Raw genomic sequence first — 23,987 nt, 5'->3', positions numbered from 1 at the left:
AATTCTTTCCAGTACTTTTCTGTCCAGTACTAGAATTAGTACTTCGTAGTATTTTTATTTACAGTACTAGAACTAGTACTTTTCAGTACTTTTCTGTCCAGTACTAGAACTAGTACTTTTCAGTACTTTTCTTTACAGTACTAGAACTAATTCTTTACAGTACTTTTCTGTCTAGTACTAGAATTAGTACTTCGTAGTATTTTATTTACAGTACTAGAACTAGTACTTTTCAGTACTTTTCTTTACAGTACTAGAACTAGTAATTTTCAGTACTTTTCGTTACAGTACTAAAACTAGTACTTTTCAGTATTTTTCAGTATTACTTTTTTACAGTACTAGAACTAATTCTTTACAGTACTTTTCTGTCTAGTACTAGAACTAGTACTTTTCAGTACTTTTCTGTCCAGTACTAGAACTAGTACTTTTCAGTACTTTTCTTTACAGTACTAAAACTAGTACTTTTCAGTACTTTTCTTTACAGTACTAAAACTAGTACTTTTCAGTATTTTTCAGTATTACTTTTTTTACAGTACTAGAACTAATTCTTTACAGTACTTTTCTGTCTAGTACTAGAACTAGTACTTTTCAGTACTATTCTTTACAGTACTAGAACTAGTACTTTTCAGTACTTTTCTTTACAGTACTAAAACTAATTCTTTACAGTACTTTTCTGTCTAGTACTAGAATTAGTACTTCGTAGTATTTTTATTTACAGTACTAGAACTAGTACTTTTCAGTCCAGTACTAGAACTAGTACTTTTCAGTACTTTTCTTTACAGTACTAAAACTAGTACTTTTCAGTATTTTTCAGTATTACGTTTTTTTTACAGTACTAGAACTAATTCTTTACAGTACTTTTCTGTCTAGTACTAGAACTAGTACTTTTCAGTACTTTTCTTTACAGTACTACAACTAGTATGTTCAAGTACTTTCCTTTCTAGCACTAGAACCAGTATTTCCCAGTACTTTCATTTACAGCACTAAAACTAAAACTAGTTCTTCGCAAGACTTTCCTTTCTTGTACTACAGCTAAGTACTAACTTTCCAGTACTTTCCTGTCAAGTACTAGAATTACTGAATAAAGCTGACACCAATCTAAAGTTCAGTAGAAAGTACTAAGCTGTAAACTTAAAGCCTAAAAAGAGAATCTAAAGTTAGAGTTACTGAAACCCTCTACACCACAGGAACTAAAACACAGATAAAAACATCACCACATATATATTTTAAACCAGTGTATATATATATATATATATATATATATATATATATATATATATATATATATATATATATATATATATATATATATATATACACACACACACACACGTGTATGTGTATGTCTTAAACTATAATAAACTTGCGGTTGCAGAACAAAATAATAAATAATAAATCGGCAAATGTGATTTTTTTTTATGTTGCACAACCCTACTAAAATATTATATGAAATATTTATGGTGCATTATTTAATAATCAGTCAGGATTCTGATTCTGAAAACTTTACTGTATAAAAGCTGGGGTTTGGCGCCCTTTAGTGACCATTAACACAACTGCATTATTCTCAGCCTGTGCTAACAGGCAACAGTCGATATGTACCGTAATTGTCATGCTCTAAAACTTTTCATTTAATCTGTCAAACATGGTGTCGGTAGTATTATGAACGGCTGCCAGCAAAACAGCTTTACGTTTTATACTGATTTTGTATTGTATTGTTCGAACTATAAGGTGCAGCAGATTGTAAGGCGCATAAAGCGACACTAGTAAGGATGCCTAAAACGAAATGAGCAAGGGAGTCGCCATGTCACCCTTCTAATGAAGAAGCGTCTAAATAAACAAAACTGTAATTCTCAAATAAACATTTGTTTTAAAGCTAAGCGAGTGCTGGATGTTAATCTACACAGATTTCTCTCCTGAGAACTGTTTATTTGGGTGAGTAAAGAGCTTCTTTTTATTTGAAGTCAGCTTAGATTCACAATTAGCATTAGCCGCTAACCGCAGCGCTACACTGAGGAACCCTGACTGATATTAGCTAGCGGTTCGTACCACGTAGCTTGTTTTAACACAGTAAAAACACAGACTACAGTCCGATATACTCACCTCTGAACAGAGCGAAAGAGATAGCTCTTAGTGTGGTTAGCGGCTAATGCTAATGCTAATGCTGCTCCAGCCTTAGTGCTGGAGAAACTTACCTGAAACTCCTGTATAACTCTGTACTTCAGTGGAGTGGCTTTACTGCTCCTTAATACCTGACCTGAAAATTAAAGGATTTTAAGTGCACTTAAAAATATATATGGTACATATATGGTATATTTTTTGTATCTTGTAACAAAAATCTGATGTATAATCCAACTTATGTTGGTTACAAGATAAAAAAAAATCAAACCCATTTCTTCTCTACTACACTAAATAAAAATAAATGAATCAATAAATAATGAAGTTTTACACACTATTTTTTTAGTTTCAAATTTAGCCTTTAAATGATCAGAAAATTAAAAACTAAAAATTAATCAGGTATCAAACTTTAAAACCATTTTTATTTTAGCTTAGCTTTTTCTTAACTGTCTCAATTCTGACTTTTATTTATAGTAGTATTTATTTAGGTCCATTATTATTTTTATATTTTCCAATTTGTGTTTATTATTATTATTATTATTATTATTATTATTATCTCATTTTACAATACAAAACTAAACATATTTCTTCCACTGTTGAAATGAGTTTAATTCAATTTTGACTAATACTAACGTATTGTAAATTCTATTAATATAAAACTTGATTATTAACATGATTAATGTTAATATTTTTATTATGTAGCAGAGGGTTGTATTATATGGGGTAAGCTGCAGATTTATGAATTGGCTCCAATATAATAATGCAATAAAAATTCAATATAAGTCAAATAAATAAAATTAAATAAATTTTTTATATTTTTTTATTTCTCCACATAATAAATAATGAAGAGGAGTCATCGCCATCGTTCCCAATAAATACAACTTTAATAGAATGCTTACAGACCTGATCCAGAGAAACATCACTACAGATTGTGAAATTACAGGACCTTGTTATTGTAGTTTTTCCTCCTTTAACCCCGCCCACCCAGAATTTAACATGAATGACTGTACATTCTCACAGGAGATGGTGACCTCTGACCTCACAATGCCCGCCTCATCTCCCACATCCTCCCCGCCCCCTTCTGACGGACCTCAGGAACTTCCTCTAGCCCACCCTATCCGGCCTACGCGGACAACAGCGCCGCCTAGTGTTCCCCCTTAAATTCTACTGACTACGCTACAAACCCCGCCTCTATACCAACCACCCACCAATCACACGCTACCATCCAACCAAACCAACTGACCAATCACACTCAACCAACCAACTGACCCACCAATCAAACTCAACCATTCAACCAACCGACTGACCGACCAATCGCAAACAACCATCCAACCAAGAAACCGACCAATCACACTCAAGCATCCGACCAACCAATCACACACAAACACCAGGTCTGGAGTGCAGTGTAGGGATGCACTGAATATTCAGGAAACTAAATTATTATTCAGTCAAAAATTGAGAATCAGAAAAGTATAACACTTCAAAATTTAAAAAATTGGATGTAAAACTGTATTTTTTCCATTTAGTAAAGTGAAGAAGAAATGGAATTTCATCAATTTGTCAAGATTTGTAGTTTTCCCCCCATTTCTGAGCCTAACGATCCAAATTTTAGGAAAAAAATTAGATTATTTTTACATCTTGTAGCAAAGATCTGCATGATTCCAAATACTTTTTTATCAAGATGCAAAAAAAAGAGTAAAGATTCAAAATTAGTATAGTTTTTTTCCAATGAGAAACAAAATCTAATTGGTATAATTGTATAATTCAACTTACTTTTGTTACAAGATACAACAAAAATAATCTAAAGTATCTAAAAATCTAATCTAATTTTTTTTCTAATTTTTAATTATGATTTTAGGGGGGCTCAAATGAAACACTAGAAAATGGGGAAAAAAGTGATGAAAACCTATTTATTCTTCACTCTATTAAATACAAAAAAAATCTAAAAATGTTAAACCGTACCAACCAATGTTCTATTTTCACTTTTAGCCTCAAAAGATCAGAAAATTGAATTGATAATATTACACTGATCTTTTGGTTGTTCGGCCAAATAAGTGAAAAGATTTATAAATAATAATAATTTATACCAATCAGTGTTTTATTTTGATCCCATGATCAAAGCATAACTGGATGAAAAGTTGTAAAAATTGTAGTTCTATAACTGCTTTTTCTTTAAAAGCAACAGAAAAGTGTATGTTTATTTTTAATTTAGCTTTTAAAATTGTGCAATAACAAAAAAAACAAGTGAAAAATGAATGAAAACCTTTAGTTTGGGTGAATCCCTGCTGCCGACAGTAATACTGATCACGATTGCATTAAGAGTTATATGTGGTGCATCCGTCCAACAAAAAAAATCTAACAAAAACTCTAATTCAAACATCTGTCTAAACATATAAAAACAATATAAAACATAAAAAAACACATCTGTACAACAGACGACAGGGTTGCCAGTTGTAAAGTTAATCTGCATTACAGTAACTCAGCTTCAGTTCAGTTTTATTACAGAGTTATAGGCAAACTTTATAACCCAGGCACGCCCCCTTCTGGCTAACATAGGAAACGCACCATATTACCCTCAGTCTAAAGTCTAGAGCTCTCATTGGCTGCGTTCACACTGCAGGTAAAAAGGGGGGAAATCTGATCTGATCTGATGTGTTTTTTTCATTATGTCACTTCAACATGTGCTGCTACTGAAATCTAAATATAATAAGCAGAATTATCAAGTATATCTGAACATCATTTATCGGATATTTTTAATTCAATACAGTACGTTAATTAAAATGTTCATTTTTAACTGTAAAGAAACCACTTAAAAATGATGAGTTTCTTTGATTTTAGCGAATTGAAAACCTCTGGAATATAATCAAGAGGAAGATGGATGATCACAAGCCAACAAACCACCAAACTGAACTGCTTGAATTTTTGCACCAGGAGTAAAGCAGCATAAAGTTATCCAAAAGCAGTGTGTAAGACTGGTGGAGGAGAACATGATGCCAAGATGCATGAAAAAAAAACTGTGATTAAAAAAACAACCAGGATTATTCCACCAAATATTGATTATTTCTGAACTCTTAAAACTTTATGAATATGAGCGCTGTTCGGATACAGATTAAGTGTTAAAAAGATCAGATTTTAACCACCTTTACCTGCTGTGTGAACGCAGCCTTAGACCAGGATTAGTATTTTTCTTAGTATTTTTTGCGTTTTTCGGTATACTGGCCAGAGTTAATGCTAACGTAGTGCAAAATGAAGAGGTATCTATTGAGAAATTAAAAATGCGCACTTCATTTTATAGACTAAAAGTACTTCTATAAATTCCCAAGACTTACATGAGAAATTTTTACTATTATTAGAAAGAATTACTGGAGTTACGTTAAAAAAAGCCCATAAATCTACATGGACCTAACCCCAGATTGAAGAACCAATAGGCAACAGCTGTAGGTGCTAATGGCTGTGCTATAACGGTATTAGCGTTGTAAACAACCGAATCGAAACCAAAACCTTCATTAAAAAACCCGGGACTAGTTTAAAAAAGTTCCTGTAAACAAAAACACTAAATCTGTAAATCAGAAAATCCGGAGCCAATCACACGGCTCAATAACAAGTGTCTTAAAGTCTTAAAGACCCATAATTACTGTAATTATTTAACATCAAAAATAATAAATAATAGTAACTATAACAAAAAATAAATACAAACGTAAGAAACGGAAGCTCGTTGGAGTTGTATGATGTATGATGTCATATCTGCGAATGCATGTAGTGCTAAGGCTATCCAACCTAAACACCCAACAGCGCTAGTTGGCCACGCCCATTCTTGTTTTTTAATTGTGATGTCATAAAGCACTAGCCAGATTAGGCCACGCCCTACACATCTTCACTTCCCTTTATTTTTTTTGTGTGTGTGTCCAGATATTGAATGTTCTGGGCTGTGTCCCAATTGTGTACTAAAAGTAATGCTAAACTGTGTACTAGTCTTAATTATGGTAAAATTAGCAACACGCAACATTTTATCAATTTTAACGCATTGGTTTAATAATGTTCTAGAATAATAACAACAACAACAACAGCATAAGCCCTATCTGTAAGGGATTATTTTCTCAGGGGATTCTTGGGTAATTTTCTCTTTTTTGGAGGTTTTTATCCTCTGTGATTTTATTCCCGTCCAGAACGATCATGTACGTGTTTTATTTCTCAGACGTCCTCTGAAATAAATAAATTACAGGCTGAATTATCTACTGTTTTTCTCTGAACTCCGTGCTCCTCCGGTAATTTTAGTCCCGTCCGGACGCTCATCTCTGAGTTTCGTCTCCTCGCCTTTGATAAAATAGATATTTGTCCACTGCCGCGCACCGTAATTACACTTTGGACACGCCACGGTTTCCACGGAGATCCATGTTAAAAACACAACAGCGAGTGGAAATGGAGGAGCTACTGAACAGTGTGAACGGTCTGAAATGCATATCGGGTTTAGTCAGAATTCGGATTTGGATCACTTTTACTGAGTGTTAGAACTGGTCGCTTTTTGAGTTTAGTTCTGAGCATGCTTTAAGGATATTTGAGTATACTCAACTTATAATATACCTCTTATCAATCCAGGGTTATTCCACCAAATATTGATTATTTCTGAACTCTTAAAACTTTATGAATATGAACTTGTTTTCTTTGCATTTTTTGAGGTCTTTATTTGCATTATTTGCATCTTTTTTGTTATTTCAGTCATTTCTCATTTTCTGTAAATAAATGCTCTAAATGAGAGTATTTTTATTTGGAATTTGGGAGAAATGTTTTCTGTAGTTTATAGAATAAAACAACAATGTTCATTTTACTCAAACATAAACCTATAAATAGCAAAATCAGAGAAACTGATTCAGAAACTGAAGTGGGGTCTTAATTTTGTTTTCCAGGTGGGTTTTTTTCATATTTTGGATGAGTTTAGTATTAATCTACTGTGCAGGACATTTAAAAATAATGAAAAAACATTGAATTTAAGGTGTGTCCAAACTTTTGACTGGTACTGTATGTGCCTTGTTCGTATACTCAATGTTCGTATGATGATATAAAGTATTATGAAACCAGTCTTTATAAAGTCACTACATATGTACCATGTATCCCATGATTCATTGGAACTATTACAGTTAGTAATACAGTTAGTACACAATCGGGACACACGCTTAATTTAATTCTGAAGTGTAAATAATAAAGAAAATATAGTGTGTGTGAAATGTGCGTGTTTCTTTTTCTTTTTTTACGAAATTTCAAGCAAAAACAGATGAAATCTGTCATTTAAAAAAAAAAAAATTATGTTTTTGTCTGAAAAGACAAAAAAACAAACAAAATCACATTCACAAACACACTCAAACACCTTCCATCCTTCCCTCCTTTTAGCTTTTTATACTTACTTTCTACATTTATAAATAAATAAACCAATAAATCTTTCACCCCCAACTAAAACCTGTTAACGTTCATCTTTAGAGCTGGGCAATATTACGATACTTTATCATATTGTGTTAAATTTGTTCTACAATATTATATATAACTAGATTGCAGTTCCTACAGAAACTGCGAGTGTGATTGCAGAGCTGACCGGGGTACCCAAACTTTTGACCAGTTGCTCCATTACACACAGTACTGGGGCTCTGGGGTGTCCAAACTTTTGACCCGTGGCTCCATTACACACAGTACTGGGGCTCTGGGGTGTCCAAACTTTTGACCGATAGCTCCATTACACACAGTACTGGGGGGCCGGGGTGTCCAAACTTTTGACCCGTGGCTCCATTACACAAAGTGCTGGGGGGCCGGGGTGTCCAAACTTTTGACCCGCGGCTCCATTACACACAGTACTGGGGGGCCGGGGTGTCCAAACTTTTGACCTAATGGTGTTTTATCCCATAGCTGCTCCATTACACACAGTACTGGAGTTCTAGCTACCTGTCCTTCGATCTAGCTGCCGTCCTCCGATTGGCCCCATTCATTCCAATGGGGCCACTTCGTACGACAATTGTACGAAATCCGTACGACGTAACTTTTCGTAACGCATATTTTCAGAAAGAGCTCAATAAGTTCTACAGGTCCTCAATTGGTTTCATCTTCGTATTTCAAAAATTGTGACGTCCACGGGCGTGCAAAGTTCTGCCCATTCATTTTCAATGGTCAAAAAAAACGCGTACTTACGAAGTTTTTACGAAAAACGTAAGTCCGATCGGAAAGCTGTATACAAGCCCACCATTCCCGATATGGACGCACATTTTCTCTTTTGAACGAAGTCGATATTTCGAAAACTGCGGCACTAGTTAACCGGACAAAAAACAGGTGGAATAATAATAAGAAACAGACTTAAGAAGATCAATACTGTGATTGCATTACTGCAATCACACTAATAATAATAACAACAATAATAATAATAATAATATTAAGTTGGGCACGCTCAATAGTCTCATGGCATGGTTTGAGCAATGTCAAGTAAAGCAAATCCTCAGCTTTTGTTTATTTGGCTGTTTAAACACCAAAAACACACAAAAAATATTACGCTTTCAATTCCAAACCTGGGTCAATATATTCGATTTCAATATGTGGTATTAAAATTCGATACGTATCTGAGTCACAGCAATAATTCATGACACTGTCTGAACGGCCAACATCAGAATTTATGCAACTTATATATGTTAAACAAAATGAAAAAGATTATAGAGAGGAGTATAACGGAAAATTTCGTCAGGAAAATGGACAACAGTGTTGAGTAAACGTTTCAATACAGAAAAAACAAGATAAAAGGGTTAGTAAATATATTTGGACTAATGTGTTTCTTTCAATTATATTAGAAAGTCAAAGGAAAATAAGTTTAAAAACCCTAGCGTGGGTGAACATCGTGTTCTTTTCAGTGAGCTGGAGTGAATTCTCAGTGATTAGATCAGTTCTGGATTAAAGCGAAACTTATGGTGAAGCACTGCTCTGTTGAGCATTCCAGTCACTTATGAAGCGAGAAACGTTCACACAGATGTCAGATATGGGTCATATTAAAAAGAATTTAAAAAGTGTGAACAGCCTGAAATAAATATCAGATTTAGTCAGAAATCGGATTTGGATCACTTATATCTGCTGTGTGAACGTAGCCTTAGTGTTGTAACTAAACTTAAAAAGCATGCGCACCACTTACAAAGCGCCAACCGTTTAGACAGATGCCAGATATGCAACTTTTGCATCAAACAGAAGGAAAAAAGATGGGCTGCAGTCCGAGCTCATTCATATCTCATGAGATTCTGATTTATTATGCTGGATTATGGTGAAGCACTGCTCTATTGAGCATTCCAGTCAATTACGAAGCGAGCAGCATTCACACAGATATCAGATATGGGTCACATTAAACTGATTTAAAGTGTGAACAGCCTGAAATAAATATCAGATTTAGTCAGAAATTGGATTTGGGTCACTTTTACCTGCTGTGTGAACAAAGCCTTAGTTTTGTAAAAAAAACTAAAAAGCTCTGCAAAAAAAATAAGAAGCATGCAGAAAAAAATTGGGCTGCAGTCTGAACTCTGAATTCTGATTTATTATGCTGGATTAAGGTGAAACTTATGGTGAAGCACTTGCTCTGTTCTGTGTTCGAGTCACTTACGAAGCGAGAAACGTTCAGACAGATGTCAGATACGGGTCACATTAAAAAGATTAACAGTGTGAACAGCCTGAAATAAATATCGGATTTGGATCACTTTTACCTCCTGTGTGAACGTAGCCTTCCTGTTTACACGAATGCCAGATATGCAACTTTTGCGTCAAACAGAAAGAAATAAAAAAGACGACAAGTATAGTGGAAAGTGAGCGCGAGTAGACAGAAAAATGGACAACAGCGGTGAGTGAGGGCTTCAGTGTTGAAAACGACGGGGCTACAGTCTGAACTCATTCATAGCTCATAAGGTTCTGGCTGAAAGATCAAAGTGAAACTTAACGTGAAGCACTGTTCTGAGTGTAGAAACAAACAGTTGGTTATAAATATTGCCCAGCTCTACACTGAAACACATTAACGCTCATCGTATCTCATCGTATCGTCTACATATTGGTTTACTACTACTACATCCTACACACTTTCGTCCACATTATCCCTTAAGCTCCGCCCCCTCTCTGTCTTACTATACAGGATCATGAGCAGTGTGCGCGAGTGTGTGCGTGTACGAATACAAAAACAGGACGTAGCGAGGCAGTCCGCCAGCATGCAGCCTGGAGAGAGTCTCTGTTTCGGAGGAGTGGTGGAGAGATGGACGAGGGAGAGGTCAGGAAAACAGGAGAGGTGGAGGGATGATGGGAAGCGGATTGATAGGGGGCGGAGAGTAGAAGGGGGCGGGGCGTGACTGTGAGTAATCCCGCGTCTTGTTCAGGATTCGTCGTTTTCGGCAGGGGGCGTGTTCGCGGAGGAATCTAGGTCCGATTTGTTGGAAATCCGGTCCAGCTCCGCCTGGACGTCGGTCAACCCCAGCTTAGAGCCTGCGGACAGAAAGAGTTCAAAGTTCAAAGTTTGTGTTAAACTATTTTTTTGGAATATTAACTCAAAACCTGTACATAAGTACAGTAACAGTCAAAGGTTTAGACACACCTTCTCATTCAGTGTTTTTTATTTGTTTGTTTTTTTGTTTTTATTAACTTATCCTGTACAACAGAGTCCTGATGAGTGCCAGTTTCACCATTATATAACATTTTGATGGTCTTTTTTGTGGTTGCACTTTAAGATTGAGCATAGGTTAGCGTAGAGCTAGCTAACATTAACGGCAAGCTAGCTAACGTTACTGGGGAAAAAACTAAGATTAGCATAGAGCTAGCTAATGTTACTGGGGAAAGAACTAAGGTTAGCATAGAGCTAGCTAACATTAACGGCTAGCTAGCCAATGTTACTAGCGAGAGAACTAAGGTTAGCAGAGAGCTAGCTAACATTATAGGCAAACTAGCTAATCTTACTGGGGAGAGAACTAAGGTTAGCAGAGAGCTAAGGTTGGCAGAGAGCTCTCTGTTGTTAGCGTAGCTACGACAATTATCTAAAACATGGCTGTTTAAAACCTCTTTATGCTTCAGCAAAATCAAAAACGTCTTGAGAAAAAAACTAAAAATTGGTAAAAGTGTTGGAACACCTGCTGATTCAGTGTTTCTTCTGAAATCAAGGCTACTGTATAAAGAGTTTATTCTGCTTTTATTGGAGTAACTGTCTCTACTGTCCAGAGAATAGACTTTCTACTAGATCCTTATGCGTATCCTTATCAAATTTAATGCTTTTTAATCTTAACAAATGTAATTTAAGGCCCAAAAAAGTAGAAAATAATGTATTGTATCGAAAATTAAAACTTAAAGTTTCCCATTTGTTATTAATTTTCCTTTTAAATTTTGCTTCATGTTTGCATGTGATGCAGAACATGTTAGCATGTTAGCTAGCTCACCACTAATGTTAGCTAGCTCTCTGCTAACCCTCGTTTTCTCCCCAGTAACGTAGCTGACTTCCCACTAACAATAGTATGTTAGCTAGCTCGCTTCTAGCTAACCTAGATTAGCTAGCTTGCCGTTAATGTTAGCTAGCTCTCTGCTAACCTTAGTTCTCTCACCAGTAAGATTAGCTAGCTTGCCGTTAAGGTTAGCTAGCTCTCTGCTAACCTTAGTTCTCTCACCAGTAAGATTAGCTAGCTTGCCGTTAATGTTAGCTAGCTCTCTGCTAACCTTAGTTCTCTCCCCAGTAATGTTGGCTAACTTGCCATTACTGTTAGCTAGCTCTCTGCTAACCTTAGTTCTCTCCCCAGTAACGTTAGCTAGCTTGCCTATAATGTTAGCTAGCTCTATGCTAACCTTAGTTCTTTACCCACTATTGTTAGCTAGCTTGCCGTTAATGTTAGCTAGCTCTCTGCTAACCTTAGTTCTCTCCTCAGTAACATTAGCTAGCTTTCCATTGATGTTAGCTAGCTCTCTGCTAACCTTAGTTCTCTCCCCAGTAACGTTAGCTAGCTTGCTGTTAATGTTAGCTAGCTCTCTGCTAACCTTAGTTCTCCACCCAGTAATGTTAGCTAGCTTGCCATTAATGTTAGCTAGCTCTCTGCTAACCTTAGTTCTCTCCCAAGTAACATTAGCTAGCTTGCCGTTAATGTTAGCTAGCTCTCTGCTAACCTTAATTCTCTCCCCAGTAACATTAGCTAACTTGCCCTTAATGTTAGCTAGCTCTACGCTAAGCTTAGTTCTCTCCCCAGTAACATTAGCTAGCTTGAGATTAATGTTAGCTAGCTCTACGCTAACCTATGCTCAATCTTAAAATAAGAATTTCAAGTACTTTGAAAGTATCCTCAAGTTCAGCCACAAAAAAGACCATCAAAATGTTATATAATGGTGAAACTGGCACTCATCAGGACTCTGTTGTACAGGATAAGTTAATAAACAAAAAATAAACAAATAAACACTGAATGAGAGGGTGTGTCTAAACTTTGACTGTTACTGTATACAGGTTTTGAGTTAATATTCCAAAAAAATAGTTTAACACAAACTTTGAATTTGCTTCAAGCATAAAAGGTTAATTAATATTAAAATAAATAAATATATTAGTAAAAGTAAAACAGTGTAAACCCTCAGATACACAGCAGATTCATCTCAATCCCTCGTTTCTGAGTCTGACTCCAGATAAAAATGGCTTTTTTTAAAAGGAAAAAACAGGAAATAAATCTAAACTAAACTGTGATTAAAATAATGACACATTAAAGGTATAGAATGGAGTGAACACTGAGGAACAGCAGCACAGAGAACATGCAGAACATCCAGTCGTACAGTCAGAGATTAAACTCTATAAAATAAGATTATATAGATATTTAAATAAGAGACGCAGAGAAACAGTGCAGTAAATACAGACATTAAGCTCTTCATCATGCAGAACAGCACTGATCTCAGCTCAGCACATTCTGATAAACTGATACAGTGTTTTAATTGATGGAGTGACTGAAGGATGGAGCGAAGGATTGATTTACTGATTGATTGTTAGATTAATGGATGGGGTGAGGGATGGAGAGATTGATTAATTCCTTGACAGATCGATTAAATGATGGATCGATTAAATGATGGATCGATTAAATGATGGATTGATTGACTGAAGGATCGATTGACTGAAGGATCGATTAAATGATGGATCAATTGACTGAAGGATCGATTGACTGAAGGATCGATTAAATGATGGATTGATTGACTGAAGGATCGATTGACTGAAGGATCGATTGACTGAAGGATCGATTAAATGATGGATTGATTGACTGAAGGATCGATTAAATGATGGATCGATTGACTGAAGGATCGATTGACTGAAGGATCGATTGACTGAAGGATCGATTAAATGATGGATTGATTGACTGAAGGATCGATTGACTGAAGGATCGATTAAAGGATGGATCGATTGACTGAAGGATTGATTGACTGAAGGATCGATTGACTGAAGGATCGATTGACTGAAGGATCGATTAAATGATGGATTGATTGACTGAAGGATCGATTGACTGAAGGATCGATTAAATGATGGATTGATTGACTGAAGGATCGATTGACTGAAGGATCGATTAAAGGATGGATTGATTGACTGAAGGATCGATTGACTGAAGGATCGATTAAAGGATGGATCGATTAAAGGATGGATCGATTGACTGAAGGATCGATTGACTGAAGGATCGATTGACTGAAGGATCGATTAAATGATGGATGGGGTGGTTTGATGGATTGATGGAATGATTGAGTGTCGGATCGATTAAGTGATTGATTCATTGATTGATGAACTGATTGATTAATTGATGGACGGAGTGATGGATTCATTGACTCATGTACTGAGTGATGAAGTGATTGATGGATCAATGGACTGATAGATGGATGAAGTGATGGAGGAGCGATGGATTGATGGAATTAGTAACAGATCGATTGATTTATTGATTGAGTAATGGATTCATAAACTGATTTACTGAGTGATGGATGAATAGATGGATGGAATGATTGACGGATGGAGTGATTGATCAATTGATAGATGGATGGAGTGATGGATGAGTGATAAATCAATTAAGTGATGGGTTCATTAAGTGATTAACTAAGTGATGAAGTGATGGATGGATCTATGGACTGATGGATGAAGTGATGGATGGATAGATGGATGGAGTGATTGATCAATTGATGGAGGGATGGAGTGGTGGATGAGTGATAAATCGATTGAGGGGTGGATTCATTGAGTGTTGGGTTCATTGAGTGATTAACTGATTGATTAATTGATGGATGGAGTGATGGATTGACAGAGTGATGGATTCATTGACTGATGTACTGAGTAATGGATGGAAGGAGTAATGGACTGATTGAGTAATGGATGGAGTGATTGATGGATGGAGTGATTGATGGATTGACAGATTCACTGAATGATGAACTGTGATTAATTGATGGAAGGAATGATGGACTAATTGAGAGAGAGACTGAGAGATTGATGAAGTGATTGATGGAGTGATGAATTAACTGATTGATGGAGTGATGGATCAAATGAGTGATGGATGGATGGAATGATTGACTGGTTGATTAACTGATGGATTCATGGATTAATTAAGTGATGGATTGATTGATTAATTGATTGATTAATGCTGAAGGAAATGTAGCAGATATCAGCAGTTCTGTTTATATTACGTTTACATTTAATTACTGTGTTACTGAATAAACTGGACTAATATATTGAGGGTTTATATGGGGCAGGATTTGATGGATATACAGCTCTGGAAAAAATAAAGATAGTTTCTCTGATTTTGCTATTTATAGGTTTATGTTTGAATAAAATGAACATTGTTGTTTTATTCTATAAACTACAGACAACATTTCTCCCAAATTCCAAATAAAAATATTCTCATTTAGAGCATTTATTTACAGAAAATGAGAAATGACTGAAATAACAAAAAAAGATGCAGAGCTTTCAGACCTCAAATAATGCAAAGAAAACAAGTTCATATTCATAAAGTTTTAAGAGTTCAGAAATAATCAATATTTGGTGGAATAACCCTGGTTTTAATCACAGTTTTTTTTTTCATGCATCTTGGCATCATGTTCTCCTCCACCAGTCTTACACACTGCTTTTGGATAACTTTATGCTGCTTTACTCCTGGTGCAAAAATTCAAGCAGTTCAGTTTGGTGGTTTGATGGTTTGTGATCATCCATCTTCCTCTTGATTATATTCCAGAGGTTTTCAATTTGGTAAAAGTGCTCTTTTTTTTCCAGAGCTGTATTTAATGGAAGGATGGATTGGTGACAGAAAAAATTAAATGTACAATTGAAAGTCACCCCAGTCCTGACTGTGCCCATAAAACACTAATAATTATTAAAATAAAAATACTGATTAACAGTAGGAACTTAAAATAAACTATTGCATTTTTATGTAATCAATAAATGGGTTCAAGCCATGCAAAATTCATACAGCCAAACCTAGGGCCACATACAGGTGCTCGGGTCAGTGGTGTATGTAAGAGGGGTAACTCTTGAATTTCTATATTTGTGAGAGCCAATCATATATGTACCTCAGGAGAGCTATTTTAACTCCAGATTTACCTCAGCAGTGCTTTTCTACTCATGCATTTACCTCAGCAGAAATATTCTATTCATACATTTACCTCACAAATGCTATTCTAAATCATACATTCACCTCAGTAGTGCTATCCTAATCATAAATTTACTTCAGCTATGCTATTCTAATCATAAATTTACCTCAGCAGTGCTATTATATAAAAAATGTTCCCCAGCAGCGCTATGATAGTGTTATTTAATTCATACAGATACCTCAGCAGTGCTTTTGTAAATCATACATTTACCTCAGCAGCACTAATAAAATTATAAATTTACACTAGCTTTGTTAGTCTAATCATACATTTACTTCAGCACTGTTATTTAATTCATAAATTAATTAAACAGTTTGATTTTATGGGATAAAGAATGGTTGGAATATGAATTAAATTGAATGATTAAGGACAATATAAAACACAAGAAAATCTAGAATGTGCGCTGTTTAAGCAGAATAATAATAAATAGCTCTCACAAACACAGTAATTCAAGTATAAATGTGTGTGTGAGTGTGAGCTGAGTGTGAGGAGGTTCATGCTGATGGATTTAGTGGTTAGTGTGTGTGTGTGTGTGTACGTGAGGATGTCTGAGCTGAAGCTCATAATGCACATGAAATTTGCATGAACACACACCTTAACGTGGCCAACATCCCCTGGCTAACACACACACGATGAGAGACATTGTTACAACAGGTTAACAATATGAGGTCATGAGTCACACATTCACATAGACACATCGACCAATCAGCACGCAGAGACGCACGAGTGGCACAATCGGCACAGGACACACAGTGGCTTGGAGGGCAGACAGTGGGCTTTAGACCACGGCCATTTAAAAAAATTAAAATAATAAATTAATTAATAAATCAGACTGCAGGGGGGGGGGGGGGGGGGGGTTAAACGTGAGGTGGCCAAAATAACGTAAACATAAACTGAGGATAAAAATTAAATGCACGCAAACCGACCCAGTGCGGCTAATCATTAGCGTTAATGTGTGCGTTAGCGTTAGCATGTGTTAGCATGTGTGAGCTGGACAGAGATAGTGAAGATGCTCTTGTTGAGCTCATCTTTAATAAATTGTGTAATTTTAAATATATAACTGTACTGTTATTCGACTTTATTATTAATTATTAAGTATTTTTTAAGGTAGTATTCAAATGTATTTATTACACTCTAATGTTTGGTTGGACCACCTTTAGCTTCTGCAACATCACAACATTTCCTGAACCCTGACAAAAGGTCACCATCTAGATTTAAATATTTAAATATGTAGTTAAGAGCCTCTCATTGGATAATAATAAATACTGCATTTCTGAGTATTATATTTCAGCTGCAACAAATCGTTTAGCCCTAACTGATGCAGGGAGTAGCTTCTCACTTGTTAAACAACTAAGTGGAAAAAAAGGTCAAATTATTGTCTTGCATCAAGCAGAGAATCATTTAAGGAGATTGTAGATGAAACTACTAAAATCAGGTTAAAAACTGTACAACGCATTATTAAAACAGTGGAAATCCAGTGGGGAAACATAAAAAAATAATAATAATAATTTAAATAATTGTGAATGATGGTGATTAGGGCTGGGCATCAAAATTCATCATCAAAAAGGTACCGACCAAAATGTCGTTTTCAATACTTTGCATAAATCAAGTATAAACGCAGAGAGCGTGCACTCGCACGGTCTTTCTCTCGCACACTCTAGCTCTCTTTTTCTCTCTCGCACACAGTCTATCCGTCAGTTGCTCTCTCGCACGCTCGATCCGTCAGTTTCTCTCTCGCACCCTCGATCCGTCAGTTTCTCTCTCGCACCCTCGATCCGTCAGTTGCTCTCTCGCACGCTCGATCCGTCAGTTGCTCTCTCGCACGCTCGATCCGTCAGTTTCTCTGTCGCACGCTCGATCCGTCAGTTTCTCTCTCGCACACTCTAGCTGTCTTTTTCTCTCTCGCACACAGTCTATCCGTCAGTTGCTCTCTCGCACGCTCGATCCGTCAGTTTCTCTGTCGCACGCTCGATCCGTCAGTTGCTCTCTCGCACGCTCGATCCGTCAGTTTCTCTCTCGCACACTCGATCCGTCTGTTTCTCTCTCGCACACTCGATCAGTCAGTTTCTCTCTCGCACGCTCGATCAGTCAGTTTCTCTCTCGCACGCTCGATCCGTCAGTTTCTCTCTCGCACGCTCGATCCGTCAGTTTCTCTCTGGCACGCTCGATCCGTCAGTTTCTCTCTCGCACACAGTCGATCCGTCAGTTTCTCTCTCGCACACTCGATCCGTCTGTTTCTCTCTCGCACACTCGATCCGTCTGTTTCTCTCTCGCACACTCGATCCGTCTGTTTCTCTCTCGCACACTCGATCCGTCTGTTTCTCTCTCGCACACTCGATCCGTCTGTTTCTCTCTCGCACACTCGATCCGTCTGTTTCTCTCTCGCACACTCGATCCGTCTGTTTCTCTCTCGCACACTCGATCCGTCAGTTGCTCTCTCGCACACAGTCGATCCGTCAGTTTCTCTCTCGCACACTCGATCCGTCTGTTTCTCTCTCGCACACAGTCGATCCGTCAGTTTCTCTCTCGCACGCTCGATCCGTCAGTTGCCTTCTCGCACACAGTCGATCCGTCAGTTGCTCTCTCGCACGCTCGATCCGTCAGTTGCTCTCTCGCACGCTCGATCCGTCAGTTGCTCTCTCGCACGCTCGATCCGTCAGTTTCTCTGTCGCACGCTCGATCCGTCAGTTTCTCTCTCGCACACTCTAGCTGTCTTTTTCTCTCTCGCACACAGTCTATCCGTCAGTTGCTCTCTCGCACGCTCGATCCGTCAGTTTCTCTGTCGCACGCTCGATCCGTCAGTTGCTCTCTCGCACGCTCGATCCGTCAGTTTCTCTCTCGCACACTCGATCCGTCTGTTTCTCTCTCGCACACTCGATCAGTCAGTTTCTCTCTCGCACGCTCGATCCGTCAGTTTCTCTCTTGCACGCTCGATCCGTCAGTTTCTCTCTGGCACGCTCGATCCGTCAGTTTCTCTCTCGCACACAGTCGATCCGTCAGTTTCTCTCTCGCACACTCGATCCGTCTGTTTCTCTCTCGCACACAGTCGATCCGTCAGTTTCTCTCTCGCACACTCGATCCGTCTGTTTCTCTCTCGCACACTCGATCCGTCTGTTTCTCTCTCGCACACTCGATCCGTCTGTTTCTCTCTCGCACACTCGATCCGTCTGTTTCTCTCTCGCACACTCGATCCGTCAGTTGCTCTCTCGCACACAGTCGATCCGTCAGTTTCTCTCTCGCACACTCGATCCGTCTGTTTCTCTCTCGCACACTCGATCCGTCTGTTTCTCTCTCGCACACTCGATCCGTCTGTTTCTCTCTCGCACACTCGATCCGTCTGTTTCTCTCTCGCACACTCGATCCGTCAGTTGCTCTCTCGCACACTCGATCCGTCAGTTGCTCTCTCGCACACTTGATCCGTCAGTTGCTCTCTCGCACACTTGATCTGTCAGTTGCTCTCTCGCACACTCACACCATCCGTTTCTCACTTTCCAGCTCATTCGCGGTCTCTCTCTCACACTCGCACGGTCACTGCTCGCTGTAAGAATGATCAAACTTTTCCCCCCTTTTTTTTTTTTAATGTAATGTTTGGGTATCTGTACTGAATCGGTATCGAACGTTTTAAAATGATACCAACCTTACCATTGGATAATAATAATTACTGCATGGATGATTATGTGTTTTAGCTGCAACATGTTATTATTTAACCTAAACTGATGAAGGGAGTAGCTTCTCACTTGTTAAAAGTTGATCCAGTTCATCTGTTTTTAGAATGATGGTGATCAGCGATCACTTAAATGTTTGGCGAAATCATACAAATGGTAGAGAAACAGCACCAGAACTTAGGGATATGTTGTTTAATAGGGAAAGTAAGAGCTTTACCACTGCAGTGAAGGGAACTGACTGGATTACAGGGACTAAACAGCTCTGTAGCTTTAAGAAAAGCACTTATCAGTGAGGATAACTGATAAAAACGGCTTCATTTTGCTGGAGAACGTAAAGATTACCAGGTTATTCCATCAGTGGACATGTGGATTTGTTCTTCTCTAATGTTGTGACGTTGCAGAAGCTTGTGAAACGATGCCACAGAGAATATATTAATAATAAATTCAGTGTAAATCTGTAATAATGAGATGTTCTCCTGGTGAGTGATGGACGAGGACAGTTATATGAGATGTTTGGACGGGGTAAGTTGGTAGTAGAACATGCAGTACGGAGATTTTATTTCTTTATTTTTAGTTTAGTTTTACCATTGTTGATGTCAGAGATCTGGTACGGGAGGATAGATGAGGAGAAGGGGACAGTGGGGGACAGTAGGGGACAGTGGGGGACAGTGGGGGACAGTGGGGGGGGGTCATGAAGAGGAGATTAAGAATAAAAACATAGGAGAACAAACTTTAATGATGGAAAACATGGATAAAACAAACAATGGAGGTTCAATTAAATAGTCAAAAAGGGACATTTCGACACTCTCCAATTTAGTATAAAGTAGTAATTTTCAGGGAGCTGCAATTCATGACATTACAACAGCTTACAGCTTAAGACACAATAATAATATGTATAATAAAGTTAATTCACGCTTCAACTCAAAATTTTAGTTATATTATTATTAACTGTGACACGACTAGAAGACTAGAATATTTAAATATGTATTAATCTGTATTAAATGTATTTATTATTGTCATCATCAAGGACCTTAAAAACGTCCTAATCCTTTACAAAAGGGTTAGGACACCCACACATCACATTCTGTAGCTTTTATGTTTCTGTACTATTCTCAACCCATCTACATTAGTGTGAATTAGTGGTCCCCCTATACAGCAACACTATGGACAAAAGTATTGGGACACCTACCGATGCAATTTTTTATTCTGTCCCATTCTAAACCATTCTATACAGCGCCCTCCATAATTATTGGCACCCCTAGTTAAAATGTGTTAAAAGCTGTTTTGGTGTCTTGCCGGTGGAGCGTCTCAGTATACAAATCTAGCTCTTTCAAAGTCAAACGAGTGCTGGATATTAATCTACACAGATTCCTCTCCTGAAAACTGTTTATTTGGGTGAGTAACGTGCTTCAGTTTATTTACAGTAAGCTTAGATTTCCAGATGTCCACTAAGGCTTGCTGCACCAGCGTTAGCATAGCTATCCGCTAGCACGCTAGCTAGTCCCCTAAACTAGTAAAGTTAACCCAAATTTAAACGACAGCGTTACACTGAGTAATCCTGCGTGTTCTGGTAAGACAGTGAGATATTAGCTAGCGATTCGTCCCCCGTAGCTTGTTTTAACACGGTAAACAAGCAGATTACAGGCTGATAAAACTCACCTCTGAGAGAGTTAGCGCTTAGCATCTAGCTAATGCTAGCCAGGCAAAGCAGCACAGACTTACAGGCTGATAACTCACCTCTGAACGGTGAACGCTTAGCGATTAGCATCTAACTCTAATAATACTGCTCCAGCAGTATTAAAAGTACTAAATTTAGATAATACTGATCTCTGAACAGTGAAAAAGCTAGCTAGCTTAGCGGTTAGCATCTAGCTAATGCTATTGCTGCTCCAGCCACGGAGCGGCACGGCTCTGCACGGAGTGTGTGTTTACTTTAGATAATTTAGATAATACTGATCTCTGAACAGTGAAAAAGCTAGCTAGCTTAGCGGTTAGCATCTAGCTAATGCTATTGCTGCTCCAGCCTCGGAGCGGCACGGCTCTGCACGGAGTGTGTGTTTACTGCTCCTTACACCTGACGGGTAAAATTTAGATAATACTGATCTCTGAACAGTGAATAAGCTAGCTAATGCTATTGCTGCTCAGCCTCGGAGCTGCACGGCTCTGGACTCTGTATAGCACTGAAACTCTGTATAACGCTGCACGGAGTGTGTGTTTACTGCTCCTTACAACCTGACGAGTAAAATTTAGATAATACTGATCTCAGTGAATAAGCTAGCTAGCTTAGTGGTTAGCATCTAGCTAATGCTATTGCTGCTCCAGCCTAGGAGCTGCACGGCTCTGGACTCTGTATAGCACTGAAACTCTGTATAACGCTGCACGGAGTGTGTGTTTACTGCTCCTTACAACCTGACGAGTAAAATCCATACAAAAGGCGCACCGTATTATAAGACGCACTGTCAATTTTTGTGAAAATTAAAAGTTTTTAAGTGCGCCTTATAGTCCGAAAAATGCGGTATTGCATCTCAGTCCCAAAAGCAGGGGTGCCAATAACTGTGACAAAAGTATTGGGACACCTACCAGTTCTTTATTTTATTTTTTAAATCTGTCCCATTCTAAACCTATATACATTAGTGTGGAGTCGGTCCCCTTTTTTGCAGCTACACTATATGGACAAAAAAAAAAAAAGTATTGGGACACCATTGTTTTTTATTCTGTCCCATTCTAAAACCAAGGGTGCTTTAAGATTGCATGCATGCAAAAAAAATGTATACAATACAAAGCTTTAAAAGGAGTATTAAATATCCGGTGGTGTTTATTGGTTAATCTGAAGAATGTTACCTGATTTACGGACTGTTCCGGGCGTGTTGCTCCCTCCCCCCGTGGGCTGCCCCCCCGGACCCGGCGATCCCGCTTTCTTAGTCAGGAGGCTGTTAAAGAAGTTCGCCAGCACGCCCTCGCTCGTCTGACCTCCTGCCAGCAGGGGGAGATATACACAGTAATCAGGAACACACACTCAAAAAAATAAAAAAATAAAAGAAAAATAAAATAATAAAAGAAAAAAGGATGTTTAATTAATACGGGTCCTGCATTTCCAAGACCCTGTATTTATTATGGGACTAGTCTAAAAAACTAGTTACGCACTGCTGAGTATTTATTATACTGTATATATATTAAACATTATTACTGTATATAATTCTACTGTACTGTATATTGAACTGTGCAGCTGTTATACATTTTTTATATATATACAGTACAAGTCAAAAGTTTGAACACACCTTCTCATACAGTGTTTTTATGCTTTATTTCTTTATTTAATGTATTTTCTACATTGTAGATTAATAATAAATAAAAAACTGGACTTTTGGTGTGGTGAAACATGATAAGAAGTACCAACCTTTGATGAATACATAGACTAGAATACACAGATTCCAAATAGCGTAGAAGCCGGTGCTAGGAGGCAGGTTATGCGGAGTCTACGTATATGTATATATATGTCTATGTCATTATCAGTACAGTGATGGCGGCGCTCGGAGCTGAAGCTAGTAGTGTTATAGGTTGTAAACAGTGTTTTTTAATAAGCTTCTTCTGCACTTTTTAAGTTATTAATGCCTCGTTTTAAATGTCAGGACTCTCCTCTCTGGATTCTAGTAAGGAGGTGTGGAGCTACTTTGAGCTGGATAACGGTGTAAAAAGTGATTTATCAGGGTAAATTATGCCCCGTATCTCCCAGTCTGAAGGGTGTTTTGGACAAACTGTTAAAATCTCTGGATCTCTGAACGCTGTGGGAGAACGGAGGTGAGCTATTCATCAAAGATAAGAACTTTTTATCATGTTTTACTACAGCAAAAGTACATTTTACACCAGAGTTCTCCTTTAAGGGACACATATGGAATATAGCTTTAATAAAGTCTTCAGTATTACATTTACAATGTCAAAAAATATCATAAAACCAAAGAAAACACATTGAGAGAGAAAAGGGGTGTCCAAACTTTTGACTGGTACTGTACACAATTAAATTAATTCATATTAGGGATGCACCGTTACCATTTTTTTCTTACCAATACGATACCAGCTTTTCTGGTATTGGCCGATACCGAGTACCGATACCAGCTTTTCTAGTATTGGCCAATACCGAGTACCGATACTAATACCAGCTTTTCTAGTATTGGCCAATACCGAGTACCGATACCAGCTTTTCTAGTATTGGCCAATACCGAGTACCGATACTGATACCAGCTTTTCTAGTATTGGCCGATACCAAGTACCGATACCAGCTTTTCTAGTATTGGCCGATACCAAGTACCGATACTGATACCAGCTTTTCTAGTATTGGCCGATACCGAGTACCGATACTGATGCCAGCTTTTCTGGTATTGGCTGATACAGAGTACCGATACCAGCTTTTTTGGTATTGGCCGATACCGAGTACCGATACCAGCTTTTCTGGTATCGGCCGATAACGAGTACCGGTACCAAAACCAACTGTCTTATCCTGAATAAGATATAACTTAATTGGCTGCTCCACAGTTTCCGCCTTTTTTTGAAAGATCTGTTAAGATGATTGGCTCCTGTAGATAATGATTGACAAGGAGCTCCCGTTGT

The 23,987-nt window shown here is 37.8% G+C and overlaps 1 protein-coding gene across 3 annotated transcripts in view; it reads right to left on the bottom strand.

Annotated features, from left to right (window-relative positions):
• Positions 1 to 9,638: 9,638 nt before the first annotated feature.
• dync1li1 (dynein, cytoplasmic 1, light intermediate chain 1) overlaps positions 9,639 to 23,987 on the bottom strand; it is a 34,574-nt gene continuing 20,225 nt past the window's right edge. For 2 of the 3 annotated variants that reach the window (XM_049475556.1, XM_049475557.1), the window contains exons 12-13: positions 22,224 to 22,355; positions 9,639 to 10,587 (exon numbers count right to left, since the gene is read on the bottom strand). In XM_049475556.1, the coding sequence (XP_049331513.1) occupies positions 10,478 to 10,587; positions 22,224 to 22,355 (242 nt within the window). In that variant the 3' untranslated portion in view covers positions 9,639 to 10,477. Of the gene's footprint in view, positions 10,588 to 19,967; positions 19,987 to 22,223; positions 22,356 to 23,987 lie in introns of all 3 variants that reach the window. The other variant, XM_049475558.1, reaches the window with a different exon arrangement.

This window comes from Astyanax mexicanus, chromosome 3 (genome assembly GCF_023375975.1).
Source record: "Astyanax mexicanus isolate ESR-SI-001 chromosome 3, AstMex3_surface, whole genome shotgun sequence".
Taxonomy (NCBI): domain Eukaryota; kingdom Metazoa; phylum Chordata; class Actinopteri; order Characiformes; family Acestrorhamphidae; genus Astyanax; species Astyanax mexicanus.
This window is presented reverse-complemented; position numbering and strand designations above follow the sequence as displayed.